This window comes from Lissotriton helveticus, chromosome 1_1 (genome assembly GCF_964261635.1).
Source record: "Lissotriton helveticus chromosome 1_1, aLisHel1.1, whole genome shotgun sequence".
NCBI lineage: Eukaryota > Metazoa > Chordata > Amphibia > Caudata > Salamandridae > Lissotriton > Lissotriton helveticus.
In genome coordinates, this window is record NC_136057.1 from 482,696,738 (window position 1) to 482,724,251 (window position 27,514).

General features: G+C 45.4%; 1 protein-coding gene across 1 annotated transcript in view; it reads left to right on the forward strand.

Moving 5' to 3' along the window:
- The window catches only part of LGR5 (leucine rich repeat containing G protein-coupled receptor 5), a 1,130,716-nt gene that overhangs the window by 143,628 nt on the left and 959,574 nt on the right, over nucleotides 1-27,514 (forward strand). Inside the window, exon 2 of the mRNA XM_078673922.1 lies at nucleotides 16,746-16,817. Within this exon, the coding sequence (XP_078530048.1) occupies nucleotides 16,746-16,817 (72 nt within the window). The remainder of the gene's footprint in view (nucleotides 1-16,745; nucleotides 16,818-27,514) is intronic.

The following is a 27,514-nucleotide window of genomic DNA, read 5'->3' on the forward strand; positions in this document are numbered from 1 at the left end:
AGATTGTTTTTGTTGTTAGTTGAAGCTTGCTGAGTAGTTGTACAATAGAAGCTACAGAAAGTCTGCTAAAGTGATATGACTTGTTTATGTAAAAAAAGGCAATATATTGTGCTGTTACTAGTGGTATAGTGCGATTAAGTAATAGCAACATTTTGAAAAATTTAATGAAAGAGGGAAATTATAGAATGAATTTATATAAAAGCAATATTACGTGTTTAGAGGTGCTCTGATAACTTTTGTGCTCAGTGCCGCTGCACCTACTGCACCATTCAAATCATGCCCCCTGTGCCTGCAAGATAACCATTTGTGACTGCCAGTTTAGAAGTAAAATATAGCAATATTTGGTGCTTACAGGAGTTATGACAGCTTTTGGCCCAGGGTCCCTGCACCTGCAGCACCATTTAAATGATGACCCTATTGCCTGCTAGATAACTGCACTTGTGACTGTATTATTTAGAAGTTAAATCTTGCAATAATCTGTGTTCAGTGAGGCCCCTAGAGCTTTTGGTTCCAGTGCCACGGCGCCTGCTTCACCATTCAAATGATGACCCTTTTAACTGTAAGCTTTTTGTCGATGTCTTTTTTTTGAGTCTTCAACTCCTGGTGCGCTCAAAGGCTCCATCTGCGGCGCCCGATTCAGGGATGACTCCGTGCCTCCCCTATTTCCGGGAGCCTGAGCGTCCCATGCCCAAGTTTGCAGTTCCACGAGGCCTTACACCTCGTCTTTGGGCAGCCCGACTTCCCTAGTGCGCCTTTGGGCCCTGCGGAGCGAGTCTGGGGTCCTGGGCCTTTGATGTCGGCGGCTCCAGCCCCAGAGGGCCCCCGCGGATGCCGGCGTGGATCCGTATTGGCGCCGGTTGATCCCACTCGACCTTCCCTGGCACCGATCCAGACGACGATGCTCTTGGCGCCGGTAGTGCCCCCAGCCGACGCCATTCCCATCCTCATCCCCGAGTTGGACCCGGACCGGCGTTGTTCAATGTCGGAACCGACACCGGAGGGTACTTTTGTTCCCCTGTGCATCCCTGGTGTTCCCTACCGACCAGAGGGTGATGATGAGGTCTGGGAGCGGTCGCGGGACTCTTTAACAGACCAGCTTGAAGAACCGGACTGGCGAGAGGACCTGGGTGATGCCAGTGGTCTGGACACTTCTCCAGACCCTTGTATGCTTTCTCCCCCTACTGTGACTATGGAGGAGGTAACATCCTATGCTGTGGTGGTGAGAAGGGCGACTGAGGTCTTATGCCTAAGACTCCCTTCGGTGGCAGTCAGGACTAACCTCCTGACAGGGTTCTGCAGCCTGCGGCTTCCTCTTCTGAACCCCTATTGCCGTTCAATGAGATCCTCGCTGACGTCTTCCTGGGCACCTGGTCCAAGTCCAGCACAGGGACTCCTGCAGAGACGACAATTGCCTGCTGCCACCACCCAGCCGACTCAGTGTTCTTGACCCAATACCCTTCCCCTGTGAGCTTGGTGGTCCAAGCATCTTCTTCATCAGGCACATTCCCTTCTGCTACCCAGTTAGGAAATCTAAGAAGCTGGACCATCTTGGGAAGTAAATATTCTCTTCCTCCAGCTTGGCACTCCGGTCGGTGAATACCGCATGCCTCTTGGGCCGCTACTCCCATACCATCTGGGATACGGTCATGCAGGTGCTGCCCCAATGCCCGGAGGAGGCCCGGGCAGTTCTCTCACAGGCAATGGCGGATGGGAGAGATGCAGCCAAATTCACCATAAGATGTTGACTGGATACCATTGACTCACTGGGCAGAATGATTGTCATGTCGGTAGCCCTTAAGCGCTTCGCCTGGTTGAGGACATCTGGCTTTTTGGGACGTCCAGTCAACTTTGATGGACAAGTGCTTCAATGGCTGTCGCCTTTTTGGCGACAAAGCAGACTCGGCGCTGGAGTGCTTTAAAAAGTCTAGAGCTTTGCCAGATTTTTGGGCCTCACTGCATCTTCTCGCCCACTCCAGTCTGCTTTTCGTCCCTTTTGTGGATATGGAAAGTGTGCCCAAACAAGTACGGCCCAGTCTAGCCACCGGTTGACGCAAGCTGTCTAGCCTCTGCGTGGCCACGGACGTGGGACCCAGCGACCTCGCGGGCCTCGGAGCCTTCCTAGTACGACGTTTCAGGCCCATTAACAGCCAGTTGGAGGCAGGATTCGCCATCACCTCCTCCACTGACAATCCATCACGTCGGACAGGTGAGTTTTGTAAATCGTCTGAATGGGCTACTCCCTCCCCTTTCAGACTATTTCTCCCGTCATGCCACTGTCTTACAATTGCATATTGGAGGTTCATTTGGCACTTCTCCGCCAGGAAATCTCAGCTCTCTTGGCCAAGGGAGCTATAGAGAGGGTTCCTGTGCCAGAAGTAGGTCGTGGTTGCTATTCCCGCTACTTTCTGGTGCCCATGAAGGACAAAGGCCAGTGTCTTATTCTAGATCTCAGGGCCCTCAGCCACTTCTTCTGGAAGGAGAAGTTCAAGATGCTCCTGTTGGCTCAGGTACTGTCTGCCCTTGACCCCAGAGACTGGATGGTGGGGTTGGACTTGCAGGATGCTTATTTCCATATGCCTGTCTTGCCAGCTCACAGACGCTATCTACGGTTCACAGTGGACCATGAGCACTTTCAGTTCACCGTGCTCCCCTTTGGCATTACCAGTGCCCCTCTGTGTTCACAAAGGTGATGGCGGTGGTCGCAGCTCATCTGCACAGATTAGGGGTTCAAGTCTTCCCTTATCGATGACTGGCTGTTGTTAGTGCGCTATATAAATGCCTTGATTGATTGATTGTCTCCCACCTCCAGACTACGGTGGACTTCCTGCACTCGCTGGGGTTCACTATAAATGTGCCGAAGTCACACCTGACTCCCAATCAGTCACTCCCTTTCATCGGAGCTGTTATGGACACAGTGCAGCTTCGGGCCTTTACTCCCGAGCAGCGAGTCCTGGATAATCAGGCCACGATATTGATTTTTCAGCCTCGATCCCAGATTTCAGTGAGAATGACTCTGAGGCTGCTGGGCTTCATGGCCTCCTGCAGCCTGCTAGTTGATAATGCCAGATGGCATATGTAGGCTCTGCAGTGGGACCTGAAGTTCCAGTGGGCGCAGCATCAGGGTAATCTTTCTATGTTCAGATCTCAAAGGGAACTGCACAACAATTGCAGTGGTGGCTAATGAACCAAGATTGGGTCAGAGGCAGATCTCTCTCCCTTCCCCAACCAGATCTAACGGTGGTGATGGATGCATAACTCCTGGGATGGGACAGCTATCTAGGAAAGGCAGAGATCAGAGGTGTCTGGTCTCTGGCAGAGTCCGGGCTACATATCAACTTGTTGGAGCTCCATGTGATCCAAATGGCACTGAAGGCATTCCTTCCCTCTTTCAAAGGGAAAGTGGTGAAGGTGTTCACAGACAACACCACCGCCATGTGGTACTGCAACAAATAGGGTGGGGGGGGGGTTGTGGACTATTTGTCAGGAGGCTCTTCGCCTCTGGACATGGCTGAAACATCAGGGCATGACCCTGGTGGTTCAACCCCTGGCGGGTTCTCTGAATGCCAGAGTGTACGAACTCAGCTGTTGGTGCTTGGTCAATCACAAATGGCGTCTTCACTCGGAGGCGGGGCAAGGTCTCTTTCAGCAGTGGGAAGAGCTTTGGTTAGAGAATGCACAATGTTAGCAGCTTTGGGCATTGGAGCTTCCAAGGCGGCACTCACTCGCGGACACTTTTTGATGCGAGTGGAACTGTGGCCTTACCGCCTGTACCACTTCTGCCCAGAGTGTTCAAGAAGATTAAGCGCAACCAGGCTCAAGTTATTCTTGTGGCTCTCGACTGGGCACAAAGAGGCTGGTACCCTGAGCTTCTTAGCATGGCCATTGATCTTCCGATCAGACTGCCACTTCGAGAGGATCTTCTGTTGCAGCAGCAGGGGACGGTTCTCCACCAAACCTGTTCAGTTTCCTCCTCCTTGTGTGGAGATTGAGCAGTGACAGTTGACAGCTTTCAACCTTCTATCCAAAGTTTGTGTTGTCATCTTGCCAGCCAGGCGTCCCTCCACTAAATCAATATATGGCTGTAGATGGAGTAAAATTGTAGCATGGTGCACAGCTAAGGCGGTGGATCCTCTTTCTGCCCCTCTTACAGAGGTCCTTTTGTATATACTTTCTTTGGCCCAGCAGGGCTCTGCTCTGCATACTCTCAAGGGCTATCTTGCTGCCATCTCTGCTTTTCTTCGGCCGCCAGATCGGCCATCCTTATTTAAGTCTCCTATTGTAAATAGATTCTTTAAGGGCATTACTCATCTATTTCCTCCATATCCCTTCATATGCCCCAGTGCAACTTGAATCTTGTTCTCATATATCTTATGTGTACTCCCTTCGAGCCGCTTCATAACTGTCCTCCTGCTCCTTACTCTCAAAACTGCCTTCCTTGTTGCCATCACCTCTGCTCACAGGGTGAGGGAGCTTCAAGCAATGTCTTCCAAGCCCCCTTTCTTCTCTGTGCATCCAGACAAAGTGGTGCTTAGAACGAGGCCTTTGTTTCTTCCTAAAGTGGTTACATCATTTCATGTTGTAAAATCTATCACTTAGCCCACCTTTTCCCCAACTTTTCACCCTTCCAAGGAGGAGGAGAGACTCCACCGTCTGGACCCTAAACGTGCGCTGTCATTCTACCTTGACCGCACCAAAGATTTCCGGGTGGATGATCAACTCTTTATTGGATATATAGGTGTTAAGAAAGGCGGGAGTGTTCAAATACATACCATCTCTCGATGGGTTATCCTTTGCATAAAGATCTGCTATGCTTTAGTGAAGAAGGATCCCCCAGTGGGGTTGTGTGCTCATTCCACTAGGTCTCTGGCAGCAAACAGTGCACTAACACGTGAAGTCCCACGCCTTGATATCTGCCAGGCAGCAACGTGGGCATCTCTGCACACATTCACTAGACATTACTGCCTGGACAGCCAAGTTCAGAGGGATAGCTATTTTGATCGTTCGGTCTGCCAGGACCTTCTCATCTGAAGTTGGTTCGCAGACCCTCCTTGCGGGGATGTTATTGCTGGGGTATCTATTCTAAAGTAAGGAATCTACAACTATCTGCCTCTTTCAGATGAACAAATGACTTGCCTTCGGTAACAATGTATCTGTTAGAGACATATGGCAGTTGTAGATTCCTTACCGCCCCACCCATTTTACCCGCACTTCAAACTGATTTCTAGGGCTAGGGACTCCCTTACAGCGCCCTAGGTATGGCGCACCAGTGGTCAGTGTCTTTCATGGCTCTGCGCTTCTGGGGTGGAAAGTAATGTCAGAACTGACGTCAGCATGCAGGGACAGTGTCTAAGTAGGGACTCCGACATCATCTCGGTCACCACACAGATGAACGTGGAGTCAACTGACGCCACCTACCGATGTGCAGTGGTACTGCTAAAGAAAAATCCCTGGATCCAGACTGACATCTAGAGGAAATTCTATGGTAAGGAAGCTACAACTAACATATGTCTTTTACATATACATCAGAATGGACGGGAAGTAACTTGTTCTTTAGGTGTTAGAGGAGTTCTGGAGCTTTTGGGACTGGTGCCACTGCACCTGCTGCAGCATTGAAATCATGACCCTAGTGCCTTGCTAGATAACTGTATCTTGTTTAGTAGTACAATTTAGCAATATTCTGCGTTTAGTGGGGTCCCCAGAACTTTCGTCCCCAGTGCCACTGCACCTGTGGCAGCATTCAAATGATACCCCTTTTAACTGAAAGGTAACTGCAATTGTCACTGCCAGTATAGCAGTAAAATATTGCGATATTAGTTGTTTAGTCGGGTGACTAGAGCTTTTGGGCTTAATGTCACTGCACCTGCTGCACCATTGCAATTATGACCCTGGTGCCTGTTAGATAACTGCATGTGTGACTGTCTTGTTTAGTAATAGCAATAATCTGTGTTCAGTGGGGTCCCTAGAGTGTTTGGCCCCAGTGCCTGCTGCACCATTCAAATTATGTCCCTTTTAACTGCAAGGTAACTACAATTGTGACTGCTGGTATTGTAGTGAAATGTAGCAATATTAAGGGGCCCATTAGGATGCCGGGCGGATCGCCATGCTAGGCGGTGGCGATCCGCCCGACATCCTTGCCTGCCCGCCACCCATTTCCCCCGCCATATTACTATGGCAGGGGGGACCGCGGCAGACGGAAACACCGTCCGCCGCTTTTCCGCCCCGGTCGCCTTGCGGCCTGGGCTGAAAAGTGTTTATATGGTGGTGGTGTCTATCAGACACCACCAGCCATATTAGGATGGGCTTTGGGAGATGCCTTTCTGCAGGCGGTCTATACTTTGGGGGCCCCCTCCGGGCCCCCATGGTGAAGGCGAGGTGGGGGTGCACATGGGGGGGTACCTGTGGTACCCCCCTGCATTTGCATACACAATGCGGCAGGCACCGCTTATGCAAATGCATAACATGCATTTTTAACATTGCGGCGGGCGGTGCTTTTAGCACCGCCTGCCGCAATGTTAAAAATGTGGGATGTGCCCGCCACTGTGGCGGGCGCATCCTAATCCCCCCCATGGGACCCCCGCCCTTATGGCGGGAGGACCCAATCCCCGGAAGGATGGCGAGCGGGCAAAGTCCGCCCACCATCCTAATGACCCCCTAGGTGTTTAGAGGAGTCCTGACAACTTTTGGGCCCGGTGCCACTGCACCTGTTGCACCATTCAAATCATGATCCTGTTGTCTGCAAGGTAACTGCCTGTTTGGTGGTAAAATATAGAAATATTAGTTGTTTATTGGGGTACCTATAGTTTTTGGTCCGGGTGTCACTGTACCTGCTGCACTATTGCAATTATGACCCTGGTACCAGCTAAAAAACTGCATTTGTGGCTGTCTTGTTTAGTAGTAAAATTTAGCAATAATGCTGTTTAGTGGGGTGCCTAGAGCTTTTGGTCCCAGTATCACTGCACTTGCTGCACTATTGAAATCACGGCCCTAGTACCCGCTAGATTACTGCATATATGACTGCTTGTATAGTAGTAAAACATAGCAATAGCTGATGTTTAGTGGAGTTATGGCAACTTTTGGCCCTGTGTCACTGCACCTGCTGTACCATTGAAATTATGACCATATTGCATGCTAGATAACTGTACTTGTGACTGTCTTGTTTAGTAGTAACATTTAGTAATAATTTGTGTTCAGAGCTTTTGGCCACAGCACCACTGCACCTGCTTCACCATTCAAATTATGCCACTTTTGACTGCAAGGTAACTGCAATTTTGGCTGCCTCTTTAGTGGTAAAATATAGCAATTTTTGATGTTTAGAGGCGTTCTGACAAATTTTGGGCCTGTGCCACTGCACCGGCTGCACCATTCAAATCATGACCCTATGCCTGAAAGATAACTGCACTTGTGACTGCCTATTTAGTTGTAAAATATAGCAATAATTGGTGTTTATTGGGGTGCCAGGAGCTTTTGATCCCGGTGCCACTACACCTTCTGCACGATTGAAATCATGACCCTAGTGCTTGTTAGATAACTTCACTCATGACTGCCTGTTTAGTTGTAAAATATAGCAATATTAGGTGTTTAAAGGAGTTCTGGCAACTTTTGGACCCGGTGCCACTGCACCTTCTGCACCATTCTAATAATGACCCTGTTGTCTGCAAAGTAACTGCACTTGTGACTTCCCATTAATTGTAAAATATAGCAATATTAGGGAGGTGCCCAGAGCTTTTGGTCCTAGTGTCACTGCCCCTGCTGCACCATTGAAATGATAACCATATTACCTATTAAATAATTGCTCTTGTGACTGTCTTGTTTATTAGTACAATTCAGCAACAATCTGTGTTTAGTGGGGTCCCTAGAGCTTTTGGCCCCAGTGTCCCTGCACCTCCTGCAACATTCAAATGATGTCCCTTTTAACTGAAAGGTAACTGCAATTGGGACAACCTGTTTAGTAGTAAAATATGGCAATGTTAGCTGTTTAGAGAATTTATGACAACGTTTGGGCCCAGTGCCACTGCAGCTGCTGCACCATTTAAATCAAGCCCCTTTTAACTGCAATTGTGACCACCTGTATAGTAGTAAAATCGATCCAATAATGGCTACAAAGTGCAAAGAAAGGCACTGATGCCTGAATAGGAAATGCCACAAACGTAATAAGGCTAACACATCTGCTTTGCACAGCAAAGTAATAAAAAACAAGCATTCCTGCATGCTGTTAGAAGCTGTCTGCCTTTTCCCTAGAAGTGATCTTATTTTATAGTTTAACAATCCCTGAAGACTCGCCAGTGAATGGGGCATAAACAGTGTGAACAATTTTATCAGAAGATAAGTATCATAAATGCATGCAGCCAGGGGAAGAAAAGTATCTGCAAACAGTAAATGTTGTGTAACCTTAAAGTAAGGAAAAAAGTACCACCCACTAAAGCAGATTGGGATGAGAACTTTGGCCATGGGAACGGATAAGAGAAGCCCCTTGTAAGATATGTTAAAAACAATAGATTTCACCAGCACTGTGATAGCTCTGTGCAGGTGAAACCTAAAAATGAACGCAGTCTCACACACCTTACAAAATACCCATAGAGTCTGTCTTTACAAGTTCAAAAGTGGCCTGACCTGCAAATGTGGGCAACATGTTTTTTTAGCTCTCTGATTCACTAACGAGGTCACCTTTATTTTGGTGTCCAGGCCTATCTTTTGCCCCAGTCCAACCATGGCTGTCTGCTGTAGAAAAGCCATTCCTAATGTAGTTTTTCCAAGTTATTTTGAGTAAACAGTCTGTTTAGAGGTGTTGGCTGAAAAGGGTTTTAAATTGTCTTATTTAATGTAATTTCACCTATTTAAATACTTGTAGATGATATCCTTTCCAAACCTGCACAATAAATTAAAAATAGTTCTTCCACCATGCTGTCAATGATTAATGATTTTCACTAAATTTACATATGAAGGAAACTAATATTATGATTGGGCCTTTTTTCTATCTCTCTTCCTCTCTCTCTGCTAGGTTCTTAAAGGGGAGGGTTATGTTTACCATTGATGGAGCGGAAGGCTCATTCCATTTGTAGGGGTACATCATAATCCCGAATTGAGCGCACCTGCTAATAATCTTGTATTATGTAACCTTGAGGTGTTAGAATTATGAACTGTATTAACATAACTCTGTGACATATTTTAGGTTACTGACAAGTAGTATGAAGAATTAACATAGGAAATGAATGTAACTAGCAAGAAACGTTAACATGAAGAATTAGTGTTGTGAAGTCTGATGCTGCTCATGTGCTAAATGTGTTTAGCAGAGATATTTCTATAATTTGGTAGATGTGTTAGTTGAAATGCAACAGAGTTGTGCAAACCCGTAATACTTAAAGTGATGTGTTCCTATGTTAGCTAAAGTTGTAGGCCTGGATGCAACCCCTTGACAAACTCTCGCTTTAGAATTAATGTTCTGAATTTCATATGCACTGTGAAAGCTGTTCTTTCTCACATTTTGCATTGCAGATGGAGAAACATTCTTTGGGCAAAAGTAATTTCTTTGTCTTAGCAGCTAGGCAAGGAGAGAAGTTAAAGTTACATTGCTTGGAGGTGATACGAACTAAGTTGGTTTCACATGGGAGAAGGCATGGGAACCAAGGGCGAATTGTTGCAAAGGATGTACATGGAGAAAAGTACACTCATGACTGTACCCATTGTGGAATATGTGCACTCTGGGCATCATGAGAAAGCTACCTGTGGATAACTGATTGTTGGAATTAGGGAAGGTGCCCACATCCTTCTTGTCTTTGTGGAGAGAGCATATCAGAGCAAGCTCTTTCTCTTGCAATATTGGCTTTATGCTGTTTTACCCTTTTGATGGTGGAAAAACTTCTTAGGAGGACTCCACGTACTGATGCCTTTCCTCCTTATACGCATTGCTTACTCTATAACGTAGGGATGTCATCTTAGCGATAGCCTATGGATGGATTTAAATGAGCTTTATCGACCGCTTCAATGCAGGTACATTTGGACTCTTGCTATTTGATTGCCTGTATCTTACTTCTTGAACTTATAGCTTTATTCATGCTGTACCATTTGAAACTGGTGTGTACATTTGGCTTTATGCTGTTTCCTTTGTATTTCTATACCCTTGTGTTGAGGGGCATATATGTTCAGTTATTTGTGGCTTTATAATAAATAAATAATAAACTAACTTTCTTGGGGTGTCCATTGGTTATTATGTATCAAGGAGAGTTATTGTCCAATTGACTGTGCATTAACACATTTTTCTCCCCTCTACACTTTCATGCTGTTAAAAAGAACCATCAGAGTATATCTCTACAAAAAGGGTTAGAACTAATGAGCCCGGCCCTTTCATCATTATCATGAGAAGAGTGACTGTGAATAAGGTAAACTTTTATTCAGACAAGTTGGAAAGGAGGAGAAAGCAGCAGCCCTCCAACCTCAATGGCGTATCACTTTTCAAAACAGAAGTATGCCAAATCAGGGACACCTACCCATAAGTCTACCTCAAACATCCTGACTCTGTTTCTGAGGGAGATCAATGGCAGTATCTGGACGATTCTGGTCATAGTAAATACCATAAATCAGTAAATACAATAAATACCACAATCAGTAAGGAAACACAGTGATTGTGGAAAGTCGAAATGGTGACCGTCAGAAAGGAGTGGTCCTTTGCATTTCTGCTGCCCTTGAGCTAAAGAGTACGCTCTCTGATGCAGACCTCTTTTATTAAACTGATGCGTCCATCAAATATAATTTGATGTGACCATGTCTAGGAAAATCCTACTTTTGTGACAGCAGAGCAGCATTTAGTTAATAAGAATCACTTGGAAGATAGGTGTATGGTGCACTTTGAGTACTACTTGTGGCAGTCTGGCATTTCTTGCACCCGGTCTATTCTGGCAAATACAGTTTCATTTGCAGACATACAAAAGAAGGCTTGTTTCTTATGGGATGCTTGCAAGTTCTTCAATTCTCTTCTCTTCACATGTGGATTACTACCTGTCACTACCAGAAATTACACATTTGTAAATATGTAGTACTATTTAAAACATTTACGTATATTTAATTACGTTATATAGTTAAAATAGTTATGTTTTATAGCCTCACCAAACTTCCTTCCCCCGGCATGCACCCGGGTAAAATCACAGCCCACTGCAATGACTTGGCAGAATTTTTCCATCACAAAGTCAATCAAATCTACTCCTCTTTCCCTTCCATAGCACCAGATTCCAGAGCTCAGGGACAGGCAATCTTGGGGGATGTTCCATCACACCCCCGATAATTTTCGAACACGTCCCATTGCTAGATCCCGAATCCATGGATTCCTTAGCCCGCCAAGTAAAATCTGGGTCACCATGTGACCCAGCGCCCCCAGAAGTTATGATGCTGGCACCTCAGGTCGTTCTACCCACCATCATGAACCTCCTGAATGCCTCCATCACCTCTGGCACCGTCCCTCCTGCCTGGAAGCGGCCCATGGTCCGTGCTCTGCTAAAAAAAACTAATCTGGACCCCGGTGACTTCAGTAGCTACCGTCCGATCTCCTTGCTCCCCTGTGTGAGCAAAATTCTCGAGAGGCACATCAACATTCATTTGGTGGACTTTCTCGAGAATAACCAGCTGTTCGATGCAACCCAGACGGGTTTTCGACCCAGACACGGTACGGAGACCGCACTGCTGGCAGTCACCGAGGAAACCAGAAGGATCTTGGACCAAGGGGGATCAGTGGCAGTGATCCTCCTTGACCTAAGCGCGGCATTCGACACGGTCAGCCATGACATCTTGCTGAACCGTCTCTCGAATTTTGGAATATCAGGCGGGGCATGGCTATGGCTTAAATCATTTCTGAGCAACAGGTCCTTCCAAATCTTTGATGGAGACATGGTATCCACGAGCAGGCCGCTGAGATGTGGAGTCCCGCAGGGCTCCTTCCTAAGCCCTGCGCTCTTTAACATCTATATGAGACCACTAGCTGCGGTTGTCCGTCCGTATGGTATTAAAATCATCTCTTACGAGGATGACACTCAGCTAGTGGTCTCCTTGGCGCAGGAGGATGGCCTGTCAGCATCAGCGGGGCTGACGAAGTGCCTGGAGGAGGTAAAGGGTTGGATGACTTCATCATCCCTTAAAGTTAATGGGGACAAAACGGAGCAGATGCTCCTGGGTCCCACGAACCCCACATCTTTCAACTCCCTCTGGCCCCTATGCCTTGGCACCCCTCCAACCCCCCAGGACAACATAAAGAGCCTGGGGGTTTGGCTGGACAAAGCTCTATCTTTTAATACCCAAGCCACTAAACTCTCGGCTACTTGTTTTGGTCTCCTTAGGATGCTGAAGAAAGTTCTAGCACCTTCTCCCTATGGAGGAAAAACAAGTGGCCATTCAGGGTCTGATTCAGACCCGACTGGACTTTAGCAATGTCCTTTATCTCGGTGTTCCTGAATACACACTGCGTAAGCTGCAGATAGTTCAAAACTGCGCGGCCCGCACATTGCTCCAGCTGCCGCGTAGACTATCAGCTAAACCTGGACTGAGCAGTCTGCATTGGCTACCGGTACGTCAAAGAATTGCCTTCAAGGCTATGTGTATATCCCACCAAGCCTTCTGGGATACAGGACCGGCCATCGTCCGTGATCTAATAACACAGTACCATTCCAGGAGAAATCTTCGCTCTAGCCAGGCGTTCATGGCCACAGTCCCTAGAATAAAAAAGGCAAGAGCTGGAGGCAGGATGTTTACTTATAATGCCGCCAAGCTATGGAATTCACTTCCCCTTCAACTCAGGTCCAACCCTAATCTGTCCTCCTTTCGGAAGCAGTTGAAGACTTTCCTTTTTAACGTTCCTCACTACTCCCCCCGCGAACTCCCTCTGTTGAGCAAATCACACTTGTCATTAGCGCTTGGACGCCTCAGGGCAGCAATCGCGCTCTACAAATATACATTTCATTTCATTATATTTCATTTCAACAAAATGCAAAGTCTAAACAGATTACTTTTGTGATGAGCCAAAACTGGCACATAGGGACCAATGTACATTCTCAAACTATTTGAAGAGAAAAACAATGTTTGATAGAATATTCAATATGCCGCCTCACTTCTGCAATGAACAAATGTTAGAGTACAAATTTCCTGCATGCAATGGTGTTATGCAGCAGCAGCATGAGGACCGTACTGGTAGTAGAAGAACAGCAAAGCCATTTCAAAGCCATGCCATGGCTTTTTGTATTAAAGAAGTGTGTGCTCACCACCTCTTTAAAATTCATTGGCTCCCAAAAGCTACTTTGAGGAAGAGCCATTGGCCTGTATACGACAGCAGACCTCTACACTTGTGTTTCACAATCTATATTTTCCTAGACTGCCCGTAAATAATCTGTACAGGGAGAATGAGAGGATACTATTCCAATAATATTTCAACCACAAATTTAGCAGCAGATATGACATACTGTACTGAGGTGAACATTATTTTATTTATCTCACATTTTATACACTAAAAATAGGTGTCAGAGCACTTTATATAAGGAGCAACTGTAGGAACCTAGAGCCAACTGTACTTACATACCAGTCACAAAAAGCGTTCGCCAATTGTGTACAGATGATTTGCGATCAGTATTATATATTGAAATCTGACCTATGTACTAATACAGGGTTATCCAAAGTCGGTTCTGGATGGACGGATCCATGCCAGATTTTTTTCATATCCTCATTTAGATAAATGCAGTTATCTTAAAAATATGCCATGGATCCAACCCTCTTTAGAGAACCCTATACTAATGAGGTAGTTTACAAAATAACCAATTAAAGGGGGTCACAGATTGATCTGCCTAATTATTATTCATTAGGCAGTTCGCAATTGTGGGGATGCCATAATAATGCCCAGTGCCAGCCTTTTGGAGGGGGGCGGGGCACACTTTTGTCTAACTCTAAAACCGGTTCTGGTCAGTTCTTTCTTTTCCGATGGATTTGGCTCTAGCCTGGCTAGTGAAACAAAGGGGCAGACCCAGGTGTGAACTGCATCTGTCAGTGATAGTGTAGGCAGCTTCTGAAGCCAGGAAGGGCTGGGTACCGGCCCAAGTTATCCTTTGAAGTGTGCTGAGGTCAGGGGCACAACTGCTCCCAGCCATCCTGTCAGGAAGACCCTCACCTTTCCACACCAAGGCCCTTTATCCACTGTCTGGGAGGAATACACAGCATACCATAGGCGAGACATTTAAAGTCAGGTGACCATGGAGACAGACAGACAGGCACATTTGGCTTAGGCAGGAAAATGCTCACTAAACTATCAAAATGGATTTTAAATTCCTGTTCCAATGAGCCCTTGGTTCATTTTTCTGGCTAGTCCCAAAGTGTAGTTATGCATTATAAGGAGTTCTAATATAAACCACTGCTTTTCCAATGGAAAGACAGCCTTGCCAAAATGAAACACAACAGTGGAGGTTATTCACTGCCAGGATGTGTAAAATTTAAGTGTGTGTCCTACTTTATTAAAAACCATGCACTCTGCCATAATGCCTGTTGGGCCTACACTAGGGGTGACTTACACATATTAAAAATGTAAGTTTAGGATTGTTAAAAGGTTTACTTTGCCACGTTGTAATGGCAAGCCCAAGCCATGTTTTTGAGTGCTACTTTAGTGGGTGACACCGTGAGTCCTGCAACCCACTTGAAATATTTAACTCACAGGCTCTTAGTACATATAGCAACATACATCAGGGACTTATAAGTACATTAAATGTGGCAATTAGCTGGATGCCAATTTGAACCTGTCTGGGAGAGTGAGCACAAAGCACTTTAACAATTGTTAGTAGGGGCAAAGTGTACAGAGTGCTAATGCTAACAAAAATGGGTTCAGCTACAGAAGGCAAAAATCTGGGGGAATACATGCAAACGATGGTCATTTACAACAGTAAATGAAAATGTATCATAGCAGCCTCTTAGCCTCTACCAGTTCTTCAGCTCGGTTAGTGGGGTTTTTCAAGATTAAGGTGTTTGATTACCATGAATGCATCATAGGGCTGTTGAGCCTTAGTTTTGTAATGATTTCAACTAATCAACAATAAATTATTAATAGGGATTTAATTAGTGAGCATATCATAAAATGAGCATCTATCCCAGTTTTAATGTCGTCAGTCATTTGTTTTTGTTCAAGTTGTTCAACTTTAAATGTGTTTAAACATATTAGAATATAGATTCAACCAAATTGGGTGTCAACTGAATTGATTTAGTATTGAAAAAAGGCTGCAACTGTATTTCCCGCAAATGTTGAGACAGATTGTGACTTAAAAGGACTTCGCTTTAGAGAGGCAGAACGAGGCTGTACTCGAAGGGGGCAGGGGGAGACCTCGTGTGTTGCAGAAGTTCATTGCTCCAAGTCTTTCTGAGGAATTCCTACAAGAAACCATTGTACAAAATAAAATCAGTGTATACCCTCATTGCAGAGCTCACTTGATACCATTAATAACCCCGGGCGGAGCTTGCGGAGTGCAACTACACGGAGTTCCATGGAGTTGGGAGGAAACCCAGTGGAACTCCGCCACCCGCCTCCACCCCGCCTAAATTAAAGTACTACTGACAACATAGTATTAATAGAATAAAAGTCACTTGCCTTATTGCGGCGTCCTCGGCTACCCGCTTCCCCTTGCCATACATCTTGCACGAACTGTGCATGCACGCACGCACATGCGCATTTCTCACAAATACATTTTAGTGAGAAATGCGTGCGCGTGCATGCGCAGTTTTTGCAAGCTGTACGGCGAGGAAGAGGAGGGCAGCCCGGGGACACCGCAATACAGGTAAGAGACTTTTATTCTTTTAAAATTATGTTGTCAGTGGTATATTATTAGTTGGGGTGGAGGCAGGGGGGCAATTTAGCGGGGGCTGGCTAACTCCGCTCCACTGCGGAGTCTGAGTTTTTTCCCCTACTCCACGTTCTCAGCGGAGCGCGGAGTAGGGAAATCTCTGCAGACTCCATTGGCGGAGCAGAGTTCTCCGCCCGCGCCTAACCATTTATACAATTTGAGACCCTGTTTAAGAAGATTATTAAATATGGGGACAGAGTTTATATTTCGATTCAGCATTCTCGAGTGGGTAATTTGACAGGTTTTACAAGAAAGTTCAAATACCATGACAAAAGGACACAGGACCATGATGACATTATTAATGGAAATTTGTATTTTATATCTCATTGAAATAAAATGCTTGAGCATGTCAGTTTTGGTAAAGAAAATTGTCTTAATGTGTGCCCCGTAGAGCTTGCAAATGCACCCACAGGATGTGCTGGCGGTCCTTACACTATCTATCTTCAGATTTTAATTGGGACGTAAGGCGAAATTAACAAAATGCAATTCCGTAGAAACAGAATGGCAACAAATGAATGTGCTTTCTGTCTCAGTATGTGGCACCAAGACCACTGGGTTTTCCACAAACAGATGTAATTTGATGCTCCCTCACAAATGATATTGTTGTGTTGTTTCAATTGGCTCATCCAAGGTTATGTTTATCAAACATAAGAAATCTACACTATAATAAAGCACTTTATCAAATTCTTGAAAATATCATATGAATACCATAAAGAGATCACTGCCAAAAAAACACAGCTTTGTCTATACAGCTATGCACGGCTATGCAAAAGATAAGTTGAACTAAAAAAATGATAAAGTACTGTAAAGTAAGTTCATTAATGCACTGCTGCAACAAGTGAGGAATGAACAGTTTGACATGTCATGCCATAGTTATACCCTTTGTTTCTCTTGCAGGGATCTCAGTATGAACAACATCACTAAGCTTCCAGTAAACGCCTTTCACAATCTGCGCTTCCTGAAAGAGCTGTAAGTATTTTTGACGGACACAGTACACACTGGATACATTCCTGTGCTGGTCTCTCATGCTCACTTTGAGAACCAGATAAAACAGCGCCTGCCGGAAAGCTGTCATCACTGACACACTTCGCACACGAGGAATCACTTAATCGAAAACTCGCCTTTGGCTAAGATTCTTGATTTTTTTTTAATAAGAGATCATCCAGGAGGCTGTGTGTGTTAGGTGGAGACTTTTCTAAGGAAATACAAATTGCAAAACGTAGGCTGTTTTGCTTGCTAAAAATACACAAAAATTAAAATAGGTAGTGGTGGCTATAGTTCCCTGCACTAGTCAGATCTACAAATATGGTGCTCAAACCCCTGAGGTAACACCGCCTACAGGCCCCCTGAAACTCAACATATACATACAACAAAGAGGGGACCACTTCAAAAAGTAATGAAAAACAAAGTCCAATTGTTGATATCTAGTCAGGTATAATTTCAGCAAAATCCAAGTGTGTGATTCTTTCTTCAATTCTGTCCATTAATTCAATCAAAAGGTGAGTGATGTGTTAATCTTTAATCTTTCAACTAAGAATCTACGCTCTCAGCCCAGCCCATTTACTTAATCACTATATAGTTGCCTGAGTAGGGTTGAATCCAGGTGAGGACTTCTCAAGTTATTCTGTAGCAAGCTGGTTGCCTATTTTAGAACACCTTGTTGCTACTAAGAAATGCCGAATGTCTCCAGCTAAAAAGTGCTATCGCCCTACTGAGAAGCGCTGCTCCTCTTCCTTTCAAATATAAGTACGGGTATCCAGTACTTTCAAAACCTGCACATTTAAAACGCTGTGCTTCACTAATAGAAGTCTTTTGTTGAATGTACATGTTTTGCTTGCTAGCCTGCTACAATTTTGGAAATAGTTACACAGCCGGATATGACAACTTAAAACTTTGGCTCTTGTTTTATACAATAGCCAGTGTTACTATAATGAAACAAAAATTCACTTGTTATCTTTAACTGATATCAAGAACATGTAAGTGAACAGGTTATAACTCGCCTAGAAGTTTCCCTAAGTGGATGTAATCACACTTTCTTTGCATTTCTATTTAGCTTCCCATTTGCCTTTTATTCAAAATTACTCAAGTGTAAGTTTGGGAGTTTTATCCCTATAAGGGCAGATGTCTCTAAGATAAAGTTCCTATCCACAACAGGTTAAACACAAAGATGAAATGAGAACTTTTAAGTGAAGAGAGTAAAAGATCAAAAGGAAATGGCGAATAAGAAACGCCAAAAAATGGAGACTGTTAATATCTGTATAGTATGTTAATCAAAGCTTTTTTTCCATTTTAAAATCTGACTCTTGATTTGTTACTGGTCTCTGCTCACTTTCTATTTGTGACATATGGCTACATGTGTACTTAGGGCCATATGTATGAACACATTTTCCCATAGACACAGAATGGGTAAACCCCTTTGATACATCTGGCCCTTAATTTCTTATTGTTCCAAGGCAATGTATTGGCCCTGCTGAAGCGACCACATTGTCACGAAGCAAGTGTTGCCCCCCTTTTTTACCTGTGGTGAATATAATCTACACACATTAAGCTATGTTCCCGAATAAATAAGATTGAGACTGATTAAGCAACAAGCAGTCTTGTGCCGGGATAATTACTGGAAATTACTTTCAATAGAAGATAGTCTTGTAATCACTATTTCATTCACAGAATTAGATAGGACACAAGTCCTCAAAAAATAAGTGGGTAGACTAACCTAGTTAGGCAGTATGCAAGTGACGTCACGGCGCGCGACGTCACGGTGCCCGACATCTGTGCACAACATCACGGCGCATGACATCACGGTGCATGACATCACAGCACATGACATCACAGGACTTGACATCATAGAAAGTAGCATCACAATCCACAACTTTACAGGAAGTGGCATCACAAGAAGTGACATCAGATCTAAAGCCCTCACATATATGTTTAGCAGGTCTATCATGTGTTTGTTTGAGCCCATTGAGAGAATAATAGCACAGTGAGCTATGGACGATGATATGTGACTTCTACACCTTGCAATCTCCCAGTTTTATGTAATACATGCTGTACATTCATTTACAAACATATAATTTATTGTACAAGTAATATGCACGTGTTGAGGTAAAGCGCTCTGACACCCTGCATTGGAATGAGTAGGGCTATACAAGAAAAATTAAGCTCTATATAAATGCAATTTGTTTTGTTTTAAATACTGAGAAAGACCAACACATTTGATATTCTTACAGTGCATGCATATCTCTTAAATAGGGACCGAACAAAGTGAAAAGCTGCCTCTCTTAAGTATGTGTGAAGTACTAACAAGGTGTGAGCCTTTGTTTCCCCTCCGCTTCATTTGCATCAGGTGTGAGGCTTCTGGCTGCCCCCAGCCAAGAGACTCAAACAAAAGGAGGCCTGATTACCACTCAAATTTGGCCTTTGTTAGGGTCCCAGCAGGAGTCCTTAATAAGTAAGCCAAATCCCGTCCCTACCTGACCATTGTTGCATGTTGCAGAAGGAAAGCAGACAACATGCAGGCTCTGCTGAAAGTGTCCTGGTGTTTGAAAATTAGATCGGGGCGAGTTCACCACATTATTTAGTGTAGCCCAAATGCTTGTCAGAGTGGACGGCGTTCACCCTGTGAAAAAAGTGGATGGACGCCATCCACCTGTGTGTAACCCCGACTGGTGCCCTGGATTTAAGACATAGTCTGTCTCTGGTTTCATGGTTTGTCAGTGCCAAGGGGAAGGTACGACAGACTTCTTGAGGTCTGTCTGACAATTAAAGCCGTTTCACTTTTTCTGGTCCATGGTAATAGTTTTAGAAGAAGTCTCCCCGTCACCACATGATTTATAACTTAAACATCAGCTTTAAACATACTTAGAAAATGCAATCATCTTACATTATTGGTCATCTAGGGGTTCTGGAAATGCATACTTTTTCGTCTCGAATACAAACATTTCCTATGTTGGTATACCTATATTAGTTCAGCCAAGCAAAAGCTTCTGATTTATTAGGCTGAATTACATACTAGAGAGCTACTTACAGATAGAAACAACTATCAGTAGGTCACGTTTGAGAAGTGTGAATTATAGCATTTAGTCCAGTATTTTTTTGGGAGGAGGAGATATTGAATTGGGACCGTCTGTTCCAGTGAAATAATCCCTGACCTGATATAGCATCTAGTCCAGTGTTTGTAAGGAAAATTCACGTGTACAGGGACCAATAAAACCAGAGAAAAGTTAGGTTTCAAAATGAAGCAAAAGAAATGAGGATAGAAAAATAAGTGGGTAAATGTAGATGGCTCCATCTACACTTAAATAGCTAGTGCACCGACAAGCCTAATGTCATGTATTAAGCAGGATCGAGTTCCTTAAAATTGGAATAGCTTAATTATGGTTTCAGAGGTCGTAATTCTGAATAGTGTTAGATAACCCCCAAGTAAGGTGCTGTTTTAGCCGTCTTAGAGTAGGTTCAACCGTGGGGAAATATTTCTTTTTATCTCTTGCATAGAGAATGCTTTAGCTTTCTTGCCACTCTAATAAAATTGAAAAAAATCGCAAATAAAAATACACCATACATACATGCATACTTAAAAGTACTTTGATTCAGCTATCTCTGTCCATTGATCTGTTCAACTGTCATTCCCATTTTGAGTCCACTAACTTTATGCACATTGTTTACATTTGTCTAAACTTTGTCCCTTACTCTTCAGTGACAAATGTTGTTTAACATGTGTTTTTTAGTTATTTTTTATAATATTTGTATATAATGACTATTTATTTAGTCTGAACTTCGGATGCGAAGGTAGGCAATTATTTATTTTGTATTTTGTAAAGTTTGTGTTATGAAGTAACACTGTAACTTTGTAGCTGTGATTTGAGTGCTTCCTTACTCTTATCAGATTCATAAGTAATAAAAATAAAATGTTTGCACAAGTGTTATTTAAATAAAATAATTAGTAGTAATATTTGTTTATTAGTGATTTCGGCCTACTATCCTGACCTTCCTTTTGGAAACAGTCCCTTGCTACTTGCTTGTTTGTGGGGCCTGAGTCTAGAGATTATGGGGCCCATTAGGATGTCGAGCGGATTTCCCCCGCCAGGCTGGCGGTAGCCACCGCCAGCCTGGCGGGGGCAATCCGCCCGATATCCTTCCCTGAATTCCCCCCCCGCCATATTAGTATGGCGGGGGGGACCACGGCGGAAGAAAACACCGCCCGCCACTTTAAATATGGTGGCGGTGTCTATGAGACACCGCCAGCCATATTACAATGGCAAGAGTGCAATGCCTTTCCGTGGCAGCAATGCCGCCACGGAAAGGCAGGCGGTCTTCACTCTGGGGGCCCCCTGCGGGCCCCCAGATTGAAGGTGAGTGGGGGGGTGCACACGGGTGGTACCTGTGGTACCCCCCTTCATTTTCATTTCCAAAGCGGCAGGCACCGCGCGGTGCCTGCTGCTTTGGAAATGAAAATGCTGTGATGTAGTGTCAGCATTGTGGCGGGCGGTGCAGAGAGCACCGCCCGCCACAATGCTGAGAATACAGGATGTGCCCGCCACTGTGGCGGGCACATCCTAATGGCACCCCCGGGACCCCCGCCCTTAAGGCGGGCAGTCCCATTTTCCGATCCGCCATCCTAATGAGGCCCTTTATGTTTACTGCGAGCGTGAATGGGTTTTAGTACTGTCTGGGATCCCCCTTGGCCACAGCAAGCCACTCACCTGCTCCCACTGCACCAATAGCACTCTACCGGCACCTTAGTCCCTAACAAATGCCCTCCAGTGAACAAAGCGCAGCCAGTTGGAGCTACCCAGCCAGTATGGTAAGATGCTCCAAGAGGCAAACAAAACACAAAGGGCTGTAGCAGGGTAGCTTAAAAGAGCATAAATCGGCCGATATTTACACTTAAATTGTTAGTGACAGCATTATTATAATCCTGCTGAAATACTTCCACCAAATTTTATATAACCTGGATAACGCTTTTTTGCGTTCTCTTTATCATGTAAGACACAACACTTATTGATGAAACAAAACGTAACATGTATCTTAAATCAAAAGTAAAATACGTGTGCGAATAGAAACAATTTTTCTGACGAATACATCTGCCTGTGGATTCCTCACCTTTTGAATTACCCCTTGCGCAGCATTCCATGGCAACTTTTTTCACAGTTCTCCCACGTCAACGAGAACGTCACAATTGCACTGCTCCGCTCGCAACTCCTTGTGATGTCATCAGAGCCATAAGAAGACCTCGTTGGTGTGCTGACATCAGTGCCCTTTTTTCTGCGCCGTCTATGCATAATTGTCTTTCTAGGACTTTCCATTTCTTTGTGGTTTACATTGTTACAGTAACGTCTGAAAACCATTTGTACGATGGCTGCTCAGAAAAAGCCTGGATTTAAACCCTGTAAGGAATGCGAGGGTCATATGTCCATTACAGACCCCCACGAAGATTACCTTTGGTGCCTGTTGTCTGACCACAACATTGAGGGATGCTCTTGGTATCATCAGATGAACCTGAAAGCCCTCAAAGAGAGGGAAGCGAAGTTGCTCATGGCTCGGACGAAGAAGGAAAAGAGAGGTCAGAAGAGGACAAAGTCGAGGTCGAAGCTACACACACTTCGAGGTCGTCAAGGAAGCATAAGAAGAAGTGGCATCATGAGTCCAGGCGTCGCTCTTCTAAAGGCAAGTTGCCGAAGTCGGGTCCCAGATCATGCAGCGTCACAGGATGAATGACATCTCGCCTTCTCCTTCACCGCAGATGACTCTGGTGCATTCTCCTGCTCTGGGTGACTTTCTGGCGTCCAAGGAAGCGGCTCCTTTGCCTCTGGCCACTCAGACCCTACTCCTGTGTCTCTGGCGTTGCAGCCAGAGCCAGCCTTAAGACGTCATCCTGTTCCAGATCAGGCGGTTCTGGATCCGTACTCACCTTTCCCAGCTCCAGGTGCAGAGCCTTCACATTTTTTAATGCAATGTATGGCATGTTTTCTAGGGCAGTTAAACCATCTGGTGAGCCTATTTACCCCGTGGGACCACTTTCCTTTAATATGGGTGTTCCCCATCAATATGCCCAGGCACAATTTATGCTCTTCATGCCAATGATTCAGTTTTGGCCTCTCCCGATGCCAGGGTTCTCGACACCGATCCCTTCCCAGGAGATAAGGAGGGGCTATTCTCTGGCGCCATCGGGCTCCAGCCTGGCACTGTCCTGACTTTGTGCGGTGCCGCCATCAGCTCCTGAAGGGCCTCCATCGACGTCGGCTCTGAGGTCACTGGTGCCCGTGTCTGGCACCACGAATCCGATACCGAAGCTGCATTCAAGAAGGGAGGCTCAGAGGCTTCTGGAAGAGGAGGAATTCCAGGAGCAGCAGGAAGAAGTAGCGGAGGGAGAGATATTGCATCCCATGCAGGATTTTGAAGGGCTTCAAGAAGCCAGTGGCTGGATACATCACCAGAGTGGGAGCTATCTTCTCTTCCTTCTCAAGAGGTCCCTCGCTACCATTCGGTGATAAGGAAACCTGCTAAACTTCTGGAGATACAGTTGCCCTTGGCAGAGCTCATGTTGAACATTTTGATAGTGGTTCTTCACTCCCCTGCCTTCATCAGTGATGGAAGATTTACTTCCGTTCAATGAAGCCTTGATGGAACCCATTATGAAAGTGTGGCAAAAGCCTATGTCTAACCCAGCTTTTTCCAGATTAGTATCAAGGCGATATAAAGTGGCACCTGGGGATCCTGCTTTTTTGTCAATGCACCCTTCGCCTGAAAGTTTGGTGGTTCAGGCTTCATGTTCGTCAAAGCCGTCTTCAGGCTCCTTACCATTTACTCCTGGGGGTATGGATTCAAAGAAGCTGGAACATTCGGCAGAGAAGATATTTTCATCAGCCAGTATGGCCATAAAGTCGACTAATGCTACATGCTGGCTGAGACGTTACATTCATTCATTAATGGACTCAGCCAAGGAAGTGATTTCTAAACACCCCAAGGATGTCCAGGGCCACTTTACTGAGGTGCTGACCGACACTCAAAGGGCGGCCCGTCAGGTGATTCAGTCTGGGCTTGATGCGGCTTACTCCATTGCCAGGGTGATGGGTTCTGCAGTGGCCTCTAGGAGGCATGCCTGGCTGAGAGGATCGGGGCTCTCTCCTGTTGTTCAGGCTACGCTGTTGGATCTTCCATTTGATGGCTCCAGACTTTTCGGCAGCAAGGCGGACTCAGTGCTACAGCGTTTTAAAGACAGCAGAGCTACTGCTTGGTATCTAGGTTTGCAATCTCATCTTAGAGGCTTTGGGTACCGAAGATTTCTGAATTTTGGAAGGGTGGCTCCTTTTTGGGCCAGGCAGCAGCAACTGCAGCAACAACAGACAACCCCTCTGTACAGAACATACAGAGGGAAGCGTAAAGGTCGACTGCAGGGAGCTGCTCTCCAACAAGTCTCCTCCTCCTCTCCCTCTCCTGTCCCCCCTACAGGCTCCGCAGGGAAGCAGCTCTAGATCCCCCATCTTAGAGCATGTTGGACCCGTGGGAGATATGTTGTCCCATTTTCTACAAAGTTGGAAATCTGTTACATCAGATCTTTGGGTATTAAATCTTGTAGAAAATGAGAACGCCTTTCCTTTCCGGGATTTTCCCCTTCTTTCCCTCGTCGCCAGGACTGATGTTCCGAGGACCATCTGTTGCTTCTGCAATGAGAGGTTCTGTCCTTGTTACATAAAGGTGCAATAGAGGTTGTTCCGGAGCAGGAAAGAGGTCAGGGTTGCTACTCCGGTATTTCCTGATCCCCAAAAAGGACGGGCAAAAGAGGCCTATCCTAGACCTCAGGATCTTGAATTTTTACCTCCAGCAGAAAAAATTCAAGATGTTGACCCTAGCTCAGGTTCTTCTGGCGCTGCAGCAGGAAGACTGGATGGTGTTGATCAATTTACAGGATGCATATTTTCACATTCCCATCCTGAAGTTGCATCAAAAGTATCACCGTTTTACGGTGGGGTCTCAACATTATCAGTTTGCGGTCCTTCCATTCAGTCTTACACCCACTCCACGGGTCGTCATGAAGGTGATGGCGGTGGTTGCATCACATCTCAGAAGGTTGGGAATTCCTGTTTTCCTCTATCTGGATGACTGGCTGCTCAAGGCAAAGTCATCAGAGATGGTTCTTCATCATCTGCAAGTAACAACTCGGCTGTTGATCAACTTGATTTTTTCGATAAAGTACTCAAATCTCACCTGGTGCCTTCTCTGAGCAACCTGTTCATAGGGGCAGTACTGGATACTACCGTGAGTCATGCTTTCCTGCCTCCTCATATGATTCTAGACATCCAAGCTATGAACCCAGTGTTTCAAGATAGAGCAGCTCTTCCAGTACATAAGGTTTTGTGCCTGCTCGGTCTGTTCCTGCATACTGTTGGTCAACCATGCACGCTGGCACAGGAGGGCACTCCAGTGATGTCTGCATGCAGTGGTTTCAGCACAACGGGGATCTCAGAGATGTAGCCAGAATCTCCAGAGACACTGCAGTGGATCTGTTATTTATTTTTTATTTTTTTGTTTAAATTTCTTTATTGGTCTTTTCTTATTTTTCCTTTTCTTACAGTGCATGACGAATACAGAATTATCTAGAGCATAATTCAAATCTATACAAAACAACACAATAATAATACTGTGTAAGTCAACATTCTGTGTTTCTGAAGAGTGTTTCTGAAGAGTGTTTATAATGTGTAGTAGCGTACATACATATTACCAAGAGGCAGTTACCTATGTATCATTGTAATTCCTTGCTCAAAGAGCTACTCCGTAGCTTCCAATTGTCAAATAAAATCGCCAGTTGTACTTTCCGCCTGCGCCCCTAACATGAGTGATCTTTTCCAGCTGATTGTCTCTGGGGGGTTTGCATGTTTCCACCGTTTTGTAATTAAGCGCTTCGCAACTATCAGTCCCAGGTCTCTAAATCGTGATGTGACTGTTTTTCTTGGACCTAACATAGACCCCCAATTTGCAAATTTCCCATGTGGGCGGCAAAGATGTGTCAGTGCATAGCGCCACAGCTGTGGTGACTGCTCACCAATAGTTTTGGAGGGATGTGCAAGACCATATGTGAAGCATGTCGGGCCGAGCTGCCGATAGCATGGGCATTCAGAAGTGGCAATATTGAAGTATCTGTTCATTTTGTCAGGGGAGAGGTACGCCCTCTGTATGATGTACGTTTGTATTAACTTGAATTTAGAGCCTCTCTGTATATTAGTCGAGCCAGCCTGGATGGTGTCCCATTCCTTGTCAGTCCAGGGCTGGCCTCTGTCTGTTTCCCAGCGGTTGTGGAGAGTCAGCATTGGTTTTAGCGTGTGTGTGAGTAAGGCCGTCACCAGCCAATGTACTATATGCGATCCCGCCCCCATTACATGTAAATACTGTAATAATAGATGCGTCCATGGCTCAGTTGTTTAATCTCCCTAGAAGGCCGATAGCGCTCTCGTAAGGGAAGTATGCAAAAGAAATTGCCCTGCAGGCAAGTCCGTGTCGTCCGCTAATGCCTCAAATGTTAATAGTGTGCCAACTCTGTAGAGGTCGCCCAGCTGTGTGCCAATGTGTGAGAGTCACTTCGGAAGTGCCCATCCTCCTCCTAGGTGTCCCCAAGAGTGGCAATATTGGGGCATACGGAAGCACCGCACGGGTGAGATATAAGCACCTCCTGTAGCATCTATGCGCTATTCCCAGATGTAATTGTGGTGGACGTGGGGGCTTGGCAACCGGATGGAATAAGTGATAGATTTGAGAGTGAGTCCTCGGCTGCTTGCAGGGTCGTTGTGTCTTCCAGGCTGCTACCACTTAGCCACCTCGCTACCCATTGTAGCTGGGCTGCTATAAAATACAGTTCCATATTGGGGACTGCCAACCTTCCCGGACTTGTAGGGGCATATAATTTCCACAGTGCACTCGGGGCCTGCCCTTGTTCCATATGAAGTCTCAGGACAAACGCTCCAGCTCGCGAAACATTTTGGTTGGGACATAGACAGGTCGATTTGAGAAGTAATACACTAGCTTGAGAAGGACAATCCTCTTCAGCAGGGTAATACGGCTCATAACATTCAATGGGAGTGACTTCCAAAATTATACTTGGTCCTTTACCACTGAGATTGCTCTCATTAGATTGCCCTCCAGCAAATCATCAGGTGTCCGATATATGAGGACCCCTAGATAGCGAAAGGTGGTGGGGTACCATCATGGAAGAATTGAGCCATTGAGCACATCTGTTTCTGCCGCCTTTGCTTGAAAGGGATAAACCCCTGACTTGGCCCAGTTAACCCGGAGACCCGACTTCTCTTCAAAGGCACTCAGCACATCTGCTATGGACGTGGGAATGTCAGTAACATCCCATACATATAACAGTAAGTCATCGGCATATAGGGACACGGCATGCATCCAATCTCCCAGCTGTATGCCCCATGCCTCACCACTACTGCAGAGCCTCATCACCAGTGGTTCCATGGCTAGAGAAAAAAGTAGCGGGACAGCGGGCAAGCCTGGCGTGTCCCCCGCCTCCCTCTAATGGGATCTGATATGAGCCTACTAGTGTGGACCTGAACTGTAGGGCGCTGATACAGCAGTTGTACCATACTTAAATAATGATCACCAAGCTTGTATTTGTTCAGCACTGCCACCAGATAAGGCCATTCCAAAGAATCAAACGCTTT